The sequence below is a fragment of the Delphinus delphis genome, chromosome 21 (genome assembly GCF_949987515.2).
Source record: "Delphinus delphis chromosome 21, mDelDel1.2, whole genome shotgun sequence".
In the NCBI taxonomy this organism is placed as follows: Eukaryota; Metazoa; Chordata; class Mammalia; order Artiodactyla; family Delphinidae; genus Delphinus; species Delphinus delphis.
In genome coordinates this window covers 6134674-6149354 of record NC_082703.1, presented here as the reverse complement: position 1 = coordinate 6149354, position 14681 = coordinate 6134674, and the positions used below count along the sequence as shown (strand labels likewise).

The following is a 14681-nucleotide window of genomic DNA, read 5'->3' as shown; positions in this document are numbered from 1 at the left end:
AAAATGTGGGCTACTGAAGTACCAGTTTAGCAGGCAGCTAAGACTATTAACATATGACAAATAGATGCATAAAATCTTTAGACTGAGTAGATTTGAGAACAGATTTTCAGAGAAATATGTAGCAACTCTCTTTTTCTCCTTGAGAGCTAAGAAAGCAAGCAATGGTCATCTTTGTATTTTAATCCAGTGGCACAGTTAACTACATCCCTTTATAACAACATTAGCAAGAATGAAAACAGCCAATAGGTTGACCAGTACTTTTTTCTTCCCATGTAAGAATACAAAAAAGGAAAAGAATCTTGAATTGGTGATTATATTATCATTACCTTTTCAGTGAAGACAAATAAAGTCAAACAGGCTATAAAGCAGTGATTTGCAACTTTTTCATCACCAAGGATCCCCTTGCCCTTTCTCATGGATCCATATGTTTTCAAATATTTTACCAAACAAAAAACCCACCAAAACCAAAAAACATTTTAAAAGTAACAATTATTTTCTTCTGTTTTAATTAACCAAAGAAATATATAACAGCCAATCAGAGCTTCTGATCCCAATAACAAAACTGGTATTATCACATTAAATTGCTAAAAGCATAGCCAAATATAAAGAAACTCACACCACTGTATTTTACACAAATGTCTGATTCTGTTAGACTTTCTGAACTGTTAAATATAGTTCAGAATTTTGTTTGTAATATTTCCTGATGTCATATTGAGAACCACTGCTTTATAGCATAAACTAAGTAAGTATCAGTGTAGAATCAAGTACCACACACAAGGAGATGCCTCCAAGTACCCTAGCAAAATCCTCTCCTTTTAAATACACAAAACCATCTCTGGATCAAGACCAAAGCAGGTGTGGCAAACAAAACAATACTATTTTTAAATCCAAAAAATTAAAGAGATTTCGGGGAGAAATCTCTTTATTGTTGTATTTTCTCTTTATTGTTGTATTTCAACAAGTGACAGAAAAGAATGTTAACCACTGAAGATGAAATGCAATAAAGACATTTACTGGAAAAAAAAAAAAATCTTTCTTGGAAAACCAAGTCTACAACCCATGAGTGTACTGAGATTTAAAGTCTCATAAGCAAAAGGTTAAGAGCCCTCTATACAACTTTATCAAATCACATGCTCCAACCTTTTGAGGGTTTGCTATCAATTTTCCAGAAAATCTCGTCTTCCTGTAGACTTTCAAACTTCTAACTGATTAACATAAAAACAAAAAGAAAATCCATATACAATCAGTGATGAATTAAATTACTATATTTCCTCTGCTTAAAAGCTTTTACTTCAATCATTGGGATTTTCCCCTTTGTCTGCAGATCTCAATATGGATTAATTGTTCCAATTCTCCAACCTAGAGATTAGCTGCCTGAGTGCTCTTAGCCTAGGTAGGGAATTCTTCTGTAAGTTTAAAGTAAAATGAGATAATTCATTTTTCCATCAGAAGGAAATGACCGATAGGGAGAGCGGTCTTTGCAAATACCTTTAGAGGACAAGTGATTATTAGGGTTGGTGTGGAAAGGTCAGTCTGGCCATTTTTTAACATTATGGAACAGTCCTAAATTTTAAGTCTTATTTCAGAGGAAATACAGACCCTGAATCATCAGTGAAAATCATCACGATTTTTTGACAAAAATACACAAGGGAAATAGAAAAATAAAAATATGAACAATCCACCTTGGTGCTATGCAAGAAAACTGCTTTAGGATGCGAGAGAAGAAAGATATGGTTCAAGCTAAGCAAACAGAGGGCTCAAAATAATTTCAATTCATGTCAAGGTCAATACCGAGTACTGAAAAGAAAGTAAACGACAATTGAATTAGTCTAATTTTATAAAGGCGCCAGCAGGAAAATAAGGCATTTCCTAAAATGCCTCAGGTAGTCTAATTTTATTGCACTATGGAATTAGTCAGACCCATGTCCATCTTTGTTTTGGAAACAGTTGGTATCACCAGTAAGATGCCATACTGTGACTTCAATAGAAAACAGACAAAAGAGTCAACAGTCTCTCCAACCTCCCTCTTCATGGGTTCTAATCAACTTGCTTAGTTGTACTTTTTTTAGTCATGGGTTGCCACTTCAGATGTCTGACAAACAGCAAACATACGTCATCAGCAGGCAACACAAAGCATGAAAAAAAAAAAAAAAGAATTGAATTTTCTTTAAAGATTCTGAGCCTGGCCTCAGATCATAATGGCAATGTATACAGGAAAAGGCTTTCACCTTCCAAGTTATTTATTTTACCCTCTGGGATAACTCCCCAAATAATACATTATTGTTAAACCACTTTTTTCCCTTTTATTACATGTAGGCTATATAAAGCAAAACACAAGATTTTTCTTCCATAGATTAAATTAACTTGGAGAATATAAATATACGTTTAGCTCTTGGATCTCAGTGGATAAATTATCTATTAGCAATTCTTCAATTCAGCTGGGCTGCCTTTCGCTATCCAGTATTTGCAGCATTTTCCCAGCTGCCCACCAATGTCTCCTAAGAGAAGGGCAACTAGTTTTCATAGCACCATAACAAAAACATTTAAGAAACAAAATGAAAGAATGTATTTCAGAATCAAAATTTTAAGTGTCAGTATCTCTGTTTCCCTCTATAACCTGTCTTGTTATTTAGCTGAAAGTTAGTAACAAATTATATCACGTCTATTCTATTCTAACATGAATGATACGGTTCTACATCAGGCAAAAGAGGAAGAGCCCTCAGAACATGCTTCCATATTAAGCAGAATCCTAGTCTTTCAATTTTAATGACTAGATATATGGAAGGTGTGAAAATTTATTCAAGGAGAAGAGTAAGTAAAAATTTGTCATAATGGAATTATTTTAAGCCCTTTTTAATAATTTTGCAGCCATATGAAGACAGCCACAGCCACCAAGGTAGAATTTACCAAAAGCAACAGATGGTGCTTGACAGGCATACATTTCCCCCCTTCATTTAAAGAGAAAAAATAGGAAATGCAAAAATAAAAGTAAGAGATAAACTATTTTGATTATTACCTTTCTCACATTTCTTTTTGGAAGCTGACGAAGAAGGAATCATAGGTAATTTCATCAACTCTGCACGATTTGATTCGTTCAGTAGGTAGTGGGACTTATAGGCATAGGAACTGAACATGGGGTCTGAATGGTCCTGCACTATCAGCCCTATACGAGACAAACAGAAAGATGTGAGCTGCAATGAAACTACCCATGATTCCGTGAGGAAAAAATAAACCAACACCTACTATGTAGCTGTGCTTAAAGCTGGGGGGGGAAAGAATAGGAAAAGAAAAGATCTGACAGACAAGGCTTTCCATCGTTATTAAAAGGAGTTTAAGCTACTCAAGGCTTTCCATCGTTATTAAAAGGAGTTTAAGCTACTCAAGGCTTTCCATCGTTATTAAAAGGAGTTTAAGCTACTCAATGCCTTATCCCTATACAGAAACCTATACACCCAGAAAGAAACTCCAATTTCATTTGAGGATGTAAACTGCTTTGACGTCATTCTGAAAACCCCCTCTGGAAAACAAAGCTACATTCCTTAAGGTTTAGAAGTACTATGACGACAACCCAAAGAACAAAATAATGTATCACTTAATTGCTGGAAATAAGAACTGTCTACGTGACACACTAGAGACCCTGGTCACCTTCAATACATCAAGCAGCGCTGAAAGGCAGAATTGGGCTTCTTCTCCTCTCTGCTCAGATCTTTAGATACCCTCAAATTCCAGCTTTCTCAGCCAGATAATGAAGCTTTTCTCTATCAGTATGATACATGACTTTAGAGAAGATATAAGTTGTTGAAGTTCACTGAGGTAATGCAAACAGTTAAAGTTTTGTCCTGCCATGAAAATAACTGACTTAAACGCTTACCAACTTAAGGGTTTATAAAAACAGTCCTTTCAATCTACCAGTACAGCTGTCCTGTTGGAGGAAAACAGCATCTGCTCTAAACTACCCGTGACACCCACCTTTCCCCTGAGTTAAGTCCATCCTGTAGCTACGGCCACTCCTAAACCCAGGACCTCTGAGACCAGGGGAACTTTCTCTATTTGGTTACTGGTCAAATCATGACCGCAGTTTCATAGAGATCATTTTGAGAAGAGGGAAGAGTTTTGTTTTTAAAGGGGTGACCATTTACTATTTTCTGTGGATTTTATCTTCATTTGATGCTATCCTACACTGAGGCAGATTCAAGAAATACTGATATTTCTCATGTGAATGGAACTTGAAATTGCTAATCGGCAATACATAAGAATTTTCGAATAAAGGTTATACAATGTTGAATGAACATTTCATACATTTAACAGAGAAAAGTGGTGCAATGGCTTTTAAATAAGAAAGAACAACTTAGAATATTAAGTAACTTTTATTTTACACCACCCTCCAGATGAAAGGAAATGCTGAAGAATCTATACTACACTGAAATATAACTGCACACACCCTGTGGCACCATGCGGGGCAGGGGAGGAGGAATGTTTCTCTAAATGCTGAAGCATTTCTAAAAATACTTCCAGATATTTCAGTCCTAAAGATTAGCTTAGGGCTTCCCTGGTGGCAGTGGTTGGGAATCCGTCTGCCAATGCAGGGGATGCAGGTTCATGCCCCGGTCTGGGGAGATCCCACGTGCCATGGAGCAAACGAGCCCGTGCGCCACAACTACTGAAGGCTGCGCGCCTAGAGCCCGTGCCCTGCAGTGAGAGAAGCCACTGCAATGAGAAGCCTGCGCAATGCAACGAAGAGTAGCCCCTGCTCGCCACAACTAGAGAGAGCCCACGTGCAGCAACGAAGACCCAATGCAACCAAAAATAAATAAATAAACTTATTCAAAAAAAAAAAAAAGAAAAAGAATTAGCTTAATGATTTTAAACAACCAAGAACTAAGACAAAAATCCTCTGTGCGGAGGGAGAAACTGTACGCGACAAGAAACAAAGGCAAAACAAGCTGAGTTTTCTAACACCAAAACATAAACAATTGAAGTATCCCTTTTCATGTGTGGATTTATTATAGTTAGATTTCCTTAAAAAAGAAGACCTCTATAAATTCTGGTAAAAGAACACATATCATTTACTTCCGGAGAACTTTTAAGCCCTTCTCAAATCCCAACATCTGATCTATTTAGAATAAGTTTCTGTAAAATGCTGGAAAGGAAAATGAGAGTTTCTGTTTACTGTGCAAAGTTGCAGTTAAAATATTTGGGGATTAAATAATCTTGCTCTTTAAAGAGGCATTTAAATACAGCACATCTTTCAGAATAATTGCCAAATTGATAAGATGCAAACAGCATCCTGTTGTTAAAACATGAGTTTTCCCCTCATTTCCATTATCTCAAGCTTTTAATCAAGGCATATAACTTAAACTTAACAAAATGGTTAGAAGTTTCTCTAAAACTAGGTTCCTTGACAATGGGTCGTTTTCTATCTATCTTAAAGGAAAACACCTGCTTTAAAGGGCACCCAATTATTAAATGAAACAGAGCAAAAGGAAATATTGGTCGATATACTTAACTGATGGTACTTGATTCAGAATATACTCCAAAGTAAGCCAACATGATAGTTTTAAACTTGGTATTTAAAATGTTGGCTCAGTTACTTACACACACACCCACACACACCAACACACCTACACGCCCACACCCCTCCACCCCTCCTAGTAAAAGTGAGTAAAAGTGAGTGCCTAGAAGGGTAGAATAAAGTATTTACAAAGTGATAGACTTTATGTTATCACTGACACTCATCTATTTGAAAGTCTCTAAAGCTAGTCAATTCAGTTGATAATTCAGTATTTTCATCCTAGCATTATTTTCTTAGGAGTGGAGAGATGGAAAAGGCACGTGACTTTTTATTTCTTTGGCTAATACAGTGTGGCAGGAAACACTTCAGACCTTCTTCCCCCGTGCCATCCAGACTTCAGAGCAGGACGCAGCTGTCGTCACTACTCTACACAACACTTCCTTCTACCTGCAGACCGCCCCGCGCACTTCCAAACTGAAAAACTCAAAGCAGTGTGTACAATGGACCCAGGAGGCTGCCATGGAAAGGACTACCACTTACTTAATCTTGTACCGTCCACCCCCTCTGGTTATTTTTCTTTTTTTTAATGAGAGTTTCAAAAGCAAAACAACTCAAGATCTATCATACTAGCTAAATTCTATTAAAAATACTCTATAGTACTTTCACCAAATTAAAAGAACTGTCTCCTAAGGCAAAAAAACAAAAACAGGAACTTCCCTGGTGGCGCAGTGGTTAAGAATCTGCCTGCCGGTGCAGGGGACACGGGTTCAAGCCCTGGTCCAAGAAGATCCCACATGCCGCGGAGCAACTCAGCCCATGCACCACAACTACTGAGCCTGCGCTCTAGAGCCCAGGAGCCACAGCTACTGAGCCCCCGTGCCACAACTACTGAAGCCCGCATGCCTGGAGCCCATGCTCCGCAACAGGAGAAGCCACCATGATGAGAAGCCCGCGCACCGCAATGAACAGTAGCCCTCGCTCGCTGCAACTAGAGAAGGCCCGTGCGTGCAGCAAAGATGACCCGAAGTGGCCAAAAATAATAAAAAAAAAAAAGATAAATAAATTAATAAAAAAACAAACAAAAAAACCAAAAACAAATAAAAAACAAAACATGATCCAAAACTTCATTTTCAGTATGGGCTAAATATAATCTAACAGGCCTGATATGCCACACAGTCCTTTCAAATATTTCACACTAAGGGAAGTTTAGAAAACTTAGCACTTATGAGTAAACAAAACAAAAAAAATGCACTTGGGGATATTAGTTGTTTCTAAAATGCTTACTAAACACTAAAAATCTTTTATTATAATATAGCTGAGACGCTCTGTAAAGTTAGGTACTCCGTATCACATTCAACTGAAGAAGTTCTACTTTATATTTATTACGAACTCAAGTTCACTGATGCCCTCAGGGACGCAATATTGTTTTGAAGCGATCAATCTTAAGTGGCAGACTTAAATATCAACAGCTGGCAAGTAAGAAAGCCTGTACTGCAGGCTCTTAACTAATACACCACATATGTTGCCTTGGCTGTATTCCACCAGGTCTTCCTCAATGCCAGACCAAAACATGATAAAATACAACATAAACAATTAAAAAATAAATGTGCTCTTCTTGCCTTCCAAGTGAAATCTCAATTAGTTGAAAACTCTGGATTAAAGAATATGACATGGGAAGAGTCTACTTCGAATAGAAGAACTGTTTGCACAAGGGAAGAGAGCTGATCCTTGAACAATGCCGCGGTCAGGTGTGTGGACCGCCACGCAGTTGGAATCCCCTGTAACTTTAAGTTGACCCCCCCACCACCTGCGGATTCCACCAACCTTCAATCATGTAGTACTGGAGTACGCCACTGAGAAAAATGCGCAGAGTGGATCTGCGCAGCTCAAACCCATGTGGTTCAAGGGTCAAGTGTAGATTAATCTTTTGATGCTCCAAACAGGAACACTAAGAACTCATTTATAATTCTAAGTTACTAAACAGATGTAGATTTTAGCTTAATTTATGGAAGAATTAATATTCTAACAGTTTGAGTGTCTAATGTTATAAAAGGGACGAGTTACTGGAAGTGTTAATCTCTCTCAGGGATTTTACTGAAACTCGATTTTAATGGGGGAAATATGCCAATGAACCCAGAAAGACATAAAGAGAAAGGGCTGACACTCACCTCTTGCACAAACGAAACAAAAGCCTACATTTACAGCAGAGGAAGAGTTACTGCTCCGTTTGGAATGATTACTACAGATGAGAACGTAGGAAGACACAAATATGCTGCCGGCAGCAATGCAAGCATCTCCAGAGTGGTAGGCTACTGGGCACCTCAAACATCTCATCATGCGACCTGTTGAAAGACAATCAAAAAGGAATCTATGTAAGAAAGAATCAGCTGATATAAAATGAGATCTTTTGGGATCCAATGTGATGCTGGTTACAGTAATACAAAAATCTTTTTCTTCCCTAGTTTGACTCTGCTGTTTCTGTGCTGTATGGTCCCTAAATGCAGTGCTCATCAGGAGGTCACTCAAAGAAAAATGTGTCTGTGCCAGTGCTGGAGAGATGCTGGTCTCCAATATGGCACCCGTTTAAGGAATGTTCAAGGGTAATTTTGAACATATGGAATTTTCTTCCCATGGTCTAAATTAGAACCTAGAATCCACTTACCTTACTATCTTTTGTGGCTGAGCTGTAATAGCTATAGATAAACAGAGGGAAAATGCCTGATGTTCTTTATAATAATGTGCTTACTGTTTGCTACTGAACTTACAAAAAAAAACAACTGTCCCCTTCCTTAGCTCTGTTTTTACCTTTACTTGCTTTGTGGATATCTTTCTCCATACAGCAGGCAGAGCAGCAGTGCTGGGGACAGCGGAATCCTTTTGATTCAAAGATGGCAGTGGGGAATTTGCGGACACAGGCTTCATGGTAAAATTTCCCACAAGCACCAACAGAGCAACGCTTCACGTCTGTACCAGACACTTTACATGAAAAACACGGGTGCTCTCCTGGAATATTGGTGAGGAACACAGATTAAATAAAATCTGATTAAAGCATATTCCTTTTAAACAGAAGCAGTCACTGACACCGAAGAGCTAATCCCCAAAGATTCTACTATTGTGTGTAAGATTTTTAACATACAAAAAAGGCACTGAAAATAGTTAAATTAAAATATGACTTAATAAAACTTGCTAGAATAATTGATTTGCTACAATAATTGATCGTCAATTTGAGGATATAGCACCAAGAACAATTTAGATCTCCACTTCTCACTTTATACTGAAATTCCATAGAAAATCTAGAACAGAATTTTCAACACCTGGCAGCTGAGAGTGGCAAGGTCTTCCCAACATAGAATAAAGAAATTACCAATAAAAAGGCAGATTCCATTAGATAATCACAATTTCCATTTGTAAAACAGACATAAAATGAAAACTCATAATCCTAATAAAAACAGAAAGTTATATCTACACATCTTATTCAAACTGTAGAAAATCAAGGACAAAGAGAAAATATTAAAATCACCCACAGAAAAAGACAATTACCTTCAAAGGAGCAAGACTGCTGACTGAAAGAGAAAGATGGAAGCCAGAAAACAGGGGATGCTATCAGTAAGGGCTCAAAGAAAACTGTCACCAGCCAGAATTCTACGCCCAGTGAATGTACTCTTTTTTTCTTTTTTTTTGCGGTACGCGGGCCTCTCTCTGTTGTGGCCTCTCCCGTTGCAGAGCACAGGCTCCGGACGCGCAGGCTCAGCGGCCATGGCTCACGGGCCCAGCCGCTCTGTGGCATGTGGGATCTTCCCAGACCGGGGCATGAACCCACGTCCCCTGCATCAGCAGGCAGACTCTCAACCACTGCGTCACCAGGGAAGCCCTGAATGTACACTTCAAGATGGAAGTGAAGTCAATACACACTGGGGAGAATTAATAAAACCAAAAGTTGTTTCTTTGAAAAAGGTTAATAAACTTATATCCCTGGAAACAAGTAACTAATAAAAAAAGGGAAAAAAAACAACGTTAACATCAGAAATGAAAAATGATACATCACTACAAATCCTACAGTTGTTTAAAAAATAATAAAAGGACATCACTATATTTTTGCCAATAAATTTGAAAATTTAGATAAATCAACAGATTCCTAGAAAAACAGAACTTACCAACACTGGCACAAAAATATTAAATAGAAAAAATGACAGTTCTATAATCTATTTAAGAAATTGAAACTATAATTAGAAACCTTCCAACACTAGAAACCTTCCAACCAGTGGAGCCCAGGTGGCTCCACTGCTCAACTGCCAAACATGTTAAGAAAGAAACAATTAGAATAGAAAAGAAAAAAAAAAGGAACAAGTGAAAAACAGATGTAGAAAAATAAATGCAACAAGGATGACAAAGGATTATGTTTTGTTATATAAAGAGTTCACATATGATGTTATCACTTATATGTAGAATCTAAAAAATAAAACAAATTAATGAAAATAACACAACAGGGACTTCCCTGGTGGCGCAGTGGTTAAGAATCCACCGGCCAGGGCTTCCCTGGTGGCGCAGTGGTTGAGAGTCTGCCTGCCGATGCAGGGGACACGGGTTCGTGCCCCCGTCCAGGAGGATCCCACATGCCGCAGAGGGGCTGGGCCTGTGAGCTATGGCCGCTGAGCCTGCGCGTCCGGAGCCTGTGCTCCGCAGCGGGAGAGGCCACGACAGTGAGAGGTCCATGTACCGCAAAAAAAAAAAAAAAAAAAGGAATCCACCGGCCAATGCAGGGGACACGGGTTTGAGCCCTGGTCCAGGAAGATCCCACATGCCGTGGAACAACTAAGCCTGTGCGCCATAACTACTGAGTCTGCGCTCTAGAGCCCGCGAGCCACAACTACTGAGCCTGCGTGCTGCAAATACTGAAGCCTGCACGTCTAGATCCCATGAGCCACAACTACTGAGCCCACGTGCCACAACTACTGAAGCCTGCATGGCTAGAGCCCGTGCTCTGCAACAAGAGAAGCCACCACAATGGGAAGCCCGCGCACCGCAACGAAGGGTAGCCTCCGCGCACCGCACCTAGAGAAAAGCCTGCGCACAGCAATGAAGATGCAACCCAGCCAAAAAATAAATAAATAAAATCTTTTTAAAAAAAAGGAAATAACTAAACAGTCTCACAGATACAGAGAACAACCTAATGGTTACCAGTGGGGAGAGGAATGGGGGGAGGGGCACTAGATAGGGGCAGGGGATTAAGAGGTACAAACTACTATACATAATAAAATAGGTAAGATACAAGAGTATACTGTACAGCACAGGAAATACAGCCAATATTTTATAACAACTTTAAAAGTAATATAATCGATATTGAATCATTATGTTGTACACCTGAAACTAATATAATATTATAAACCAACTATACTTTAACCAATTAATCAATACAAAATAAAGCAGAATCATGGGGGAAAAAAGAGTTCACATATGGAGAAAATATATGTAACATATACAAGAAAAGATAAGAAGACTTATAAAGAACTATAAATCAATATAGAAACGGCCTAATATAAAAGTGGACGACTAGTATGAACAGGAAATTGACAGAAAGCAGAAAGACAGATAGCCAATAAACATATGCCAAAATGCTCAACTTTGCTAGTAATCAGATAAATACTAACTAAAACCACAAGTAACATTTTAAAAATTCATCAAATAGGAAAAAACTTAGAATCTCATAATACCCATCATTGATCAGGGCGTGGGGAAACGGGCACTCTTATGTACTGCTGGTAGGAGTTTAAGTTGGAAGGAACTGTCTTCGAAGGCAACAGGGCAGTATCCATTCTAAAAGGAGACATTAACTTCCTGTGGCCTAGAAATTCTATAATACTCCTTGCTGTCTGTGTTAGAGGGGAGACTTGTACATATAAAAGGATGTTGACTGAAGCATTGTTTGCATCCGCATACGACTGAAAGTTGTAATTATCTGCCTTTTAAAATTAGGATTAGCGTTTTCCTTTTGTGTCTGTGTTACATATGGAAATCATAAGTGACTATTTATTTGGATATCATCTTTTGGGAAGTGTTCAAGTCTTTTGCCCATTTTTCTTATGATGCTATAAAATTCTGAAAGACAAAAAATACAAGGAATAGTTTTTTGTTTTAATTTTTTACAGAAAGTTATATTTGGTTTTGGAAGTACCTAACCATTACAAACTGGCTAAGTCATAAAACTTTAAAATCAGGACTTAAAACTGTGATATTCAAATTTTTGTTGTTGTTAACTGGCTTTGTTGTAGAAATAAAATAGAGCAGTGTTAAACTGGCTGAATTATAAAAATTCTTTAAAATTAGTACTTACAACTGTGATGTTCAAATTTTTTGTTTGTTTGGCTTCGTTATACAAATAAAACAGAGTACAGCAGGGTTATTTTTGTTGTTGATGTCCTGTTGCATATATATAATTTCAAACTATATTTTAACATATTGGTAGATCTGAAAGCAATAGTACTGTTTTGTTTTGTTTTTTAAATAAATTTATTTATTTATTTATTTTTGGCTGCATCGGGTCTTTGTTGCTGCACACAGGATTTCTTTAGTTGTGGCGAGCGGGGGCTACTCTTTGTTGCAGTGCATGGGTTTCTCATTGCTGTGGCTTCTCTTGCTGCGGAGCACGGGCTCTAGGCATGTGGGCTTCAGTAGTTGTGGCGCACGGGCTCAGCTGCTCCGCGGCATGTGGGATCTTCCCGGACCAGGGCTCGAACCCGTGTGCCCTGCATTGGCAGGCGGATTCTGAACCACTGTGCCACCAGGGAAGGCCAATAGTACTGTTTTTAAAAATTTTTAGGGCTTCCCTGGTGGCGCAGTGGTTCAGAATCCGCCTGCCAATGCAGGGCACACGGGTTCGAGCCCTGGTCCGGGAAGATCCCACATGCCGCGGAGCAGCTGAGCCCGTGCGCCACAACTACTGAACCCGTGCACTGCAACTACTGAAGCCCGGGGGCCTAGAGCCCATGCTCCGCAACAAGAGAAGCCACCGCAATGAGAAGCCTGCGCACCACAACGAAGAGTAGCCCCCGCTCACCGCAACTAGAGAAAGCCCGTGCGCAGCAACAAAGACCCAATGCAGCCAAAAATAAATAAATAAAATAAATATTTTCTTAAAAACCATAAAAAAATAAAATAACTTTTAGAAATTTTAAAAATTAAAAGAAAATTATTTTAAAGTTTAAAAGGTGTGACTTTACCTAATGCATAAACTGCCCTACGTAAAAATGAAACAGGCTTTCACTTGCATAATTATCAAAGTAAGTCTAACATAAATGAAAATTGTTGTAATTAGTGGTACCGTCACACTAACAGAGCTGACTGAGCTATAAACCCCTGTGAGACTTACGTTTAGAGCTCCAGCATGGGCACACTTCCACTACCCTCCCCTCCTCACTAGCACATGGTCTTCCTTTAGACTAAGAAAGTAATAAGTAAAATTCCCTGTTACACATTTTATTCAAAAGGGCAAATGAAAATGCTTTCTTTCCAGAAGTCACATTTGTCTTAAACAACAGAAAGTGGCAGTATAAGAACTTATCGGGCATGTATCCTGTAATACTTTTTACATGTGAAGTGTTTTATCTTTTGATAAACAAAAAAAGACTTCGTAAATGATCTTAAACAATGGTTTGAAGAATCTGAGTTTTCACTCCTAGTATGTTGGTAGTGTACCACATTGGTATCAAACTGATTTTCATGTGATAGTAAATATATCAAAAGCAGTTTGAAAAACAATTACTTTTGTGGTTTTGATTTGCATTTCCTGGATTACTAATGATGTTGAACATTTTTTCATGTCTTACTAGCCATTTGTGTATTTCTTTGGAGAAATGTCTCTTCAAGTCCTTTGCCCAATTTTGAATTGGGTTATTTGGGGGTTTTTGGTGTTTTCTTCTAAGAGTTTTATAGTTTCAGTTCTTATGTTTTGGTTTTTGATCCATTTTGAATTAATTTTTGTGTATGGTATAAGGTAAGGGTCCAACTTCTTTTGCATGTGGATCTAATTCTCCCAGCACCATTTATTGAAAAGACTATCCTTTCCCCATTGAACAGTGTTTGCATCCTTGTTAAAAAATCATTTGACCATATATGTGAGTTTATTTCTGGGCTCCCTATTCTATTCCATTGGTTTATATGCCTTTATGCCAGTACCACACTGCTTTAATTACTGTAGCTTTGTAGTAAATTTTGAAATCAGGAAGTGTGAGTCCTCCAACTTTGTTCTACTTAATTGTTTTTAAAGCAAATTTCCTTCTTAAATTTTCTGTTAGTTGTGTACCCAATTAGATTATATCGAACCTTTGTTGGCAGAATTCTGCTGGATTCTATAGTTAGAGGAGAAGCCCTAAGAGTGTTTTAATACTTAGATACATGGTCCTTCCTATCAGTAACTTATCAGGCTGCAAATCTGAATGCTTAATGGGGCCAGGCAGATTACATCAATGACTGAGTGACAGGGTTTTAGAAAAAGTGTCTGGTAGGGAATATGGGGAACAAGGAGTATGTGCCTGATCCAAGTTAACACATTCAAAACTCGTTCTGAGGGCCAAATAAAACACTGTGCAGATAATCTGACCCTGAGGCTGCCAGCTGGCAGACTGTTCAAAAGCTTTACTGCAGAGTCTAAATGTGATAAATAAAATGATATTTTACATAGGGAAAAAATATAAGTTATTTGTTTAAAACAGCTTGTGTAGCTTAATTTTTGCCTGTGTATGTAGGTGAGTGTGTGTGTGTCTGTGGTCAGGATATGTGCTATGTGATTCCCATCCTACTGAGTCAAGGTGGCAGAAGGCAACGGTAAAGGGCAAGGACTCTGGGGTCAAGCTCTGCCTCCTGGGCCTGAACCCCAGTTTCACCATGTGTGTCTCTGTGACTCTGGGCAAGGCTGGAAAACAAACTCTCTAATCCTCAGTTTCACATTCTGTAAAATGGAAATAATAATAGTATCTATCTCATAATGTAGTGAGGAGCAAATGAGATAAGAAGATAAAACGCTCAGTACTAAGAGCACCTGGCATTTAGAAAGTATTTGGTTAAAAACAAAGTTACTGTTCTAATGGAATCTAGAACATACAAAGGATTTTTGGAGGCCTACGAGTAAAAAAGAATAAAATAAGTATCTATGAGAATCCAAATAATGGGAGGA

At 38.3% G+C, this 14681-nt stretch overlaps 1 protein-coding gene across 5 annotated transcripts in view; it reads right to left on the bottom strand.

The window, feature by feature from the left end:
• NSD3 (nuclear receptor binding SET domain protein 3) overlaps positions 1–14681 on the bottom strand; it is a 108046-nt gene that overhangs the window by 18286 nt on the left and 75079 nt on the right. For all 5 annotated transcript variants that reach the window (XM_060001352.1, XM_060001351.1, XM_060001349.2 and 2 more), the window contains 3 exons: positions 8318–8515; positions 7681–7854; positions 3017–3163 (listed from right to left, as the gene is read on the bottom strand). In XM_060001352.1, the coding sequence (XP_059857335.1) occupies positions 3017–3163; positions 7681–7854; positions 8318–8515 (519 nt within the window). The remainder of the gene's footprint in view (positions 1–3016; positions 3164–7680; positions 7855–8317; positions 8516–14681) is intronic.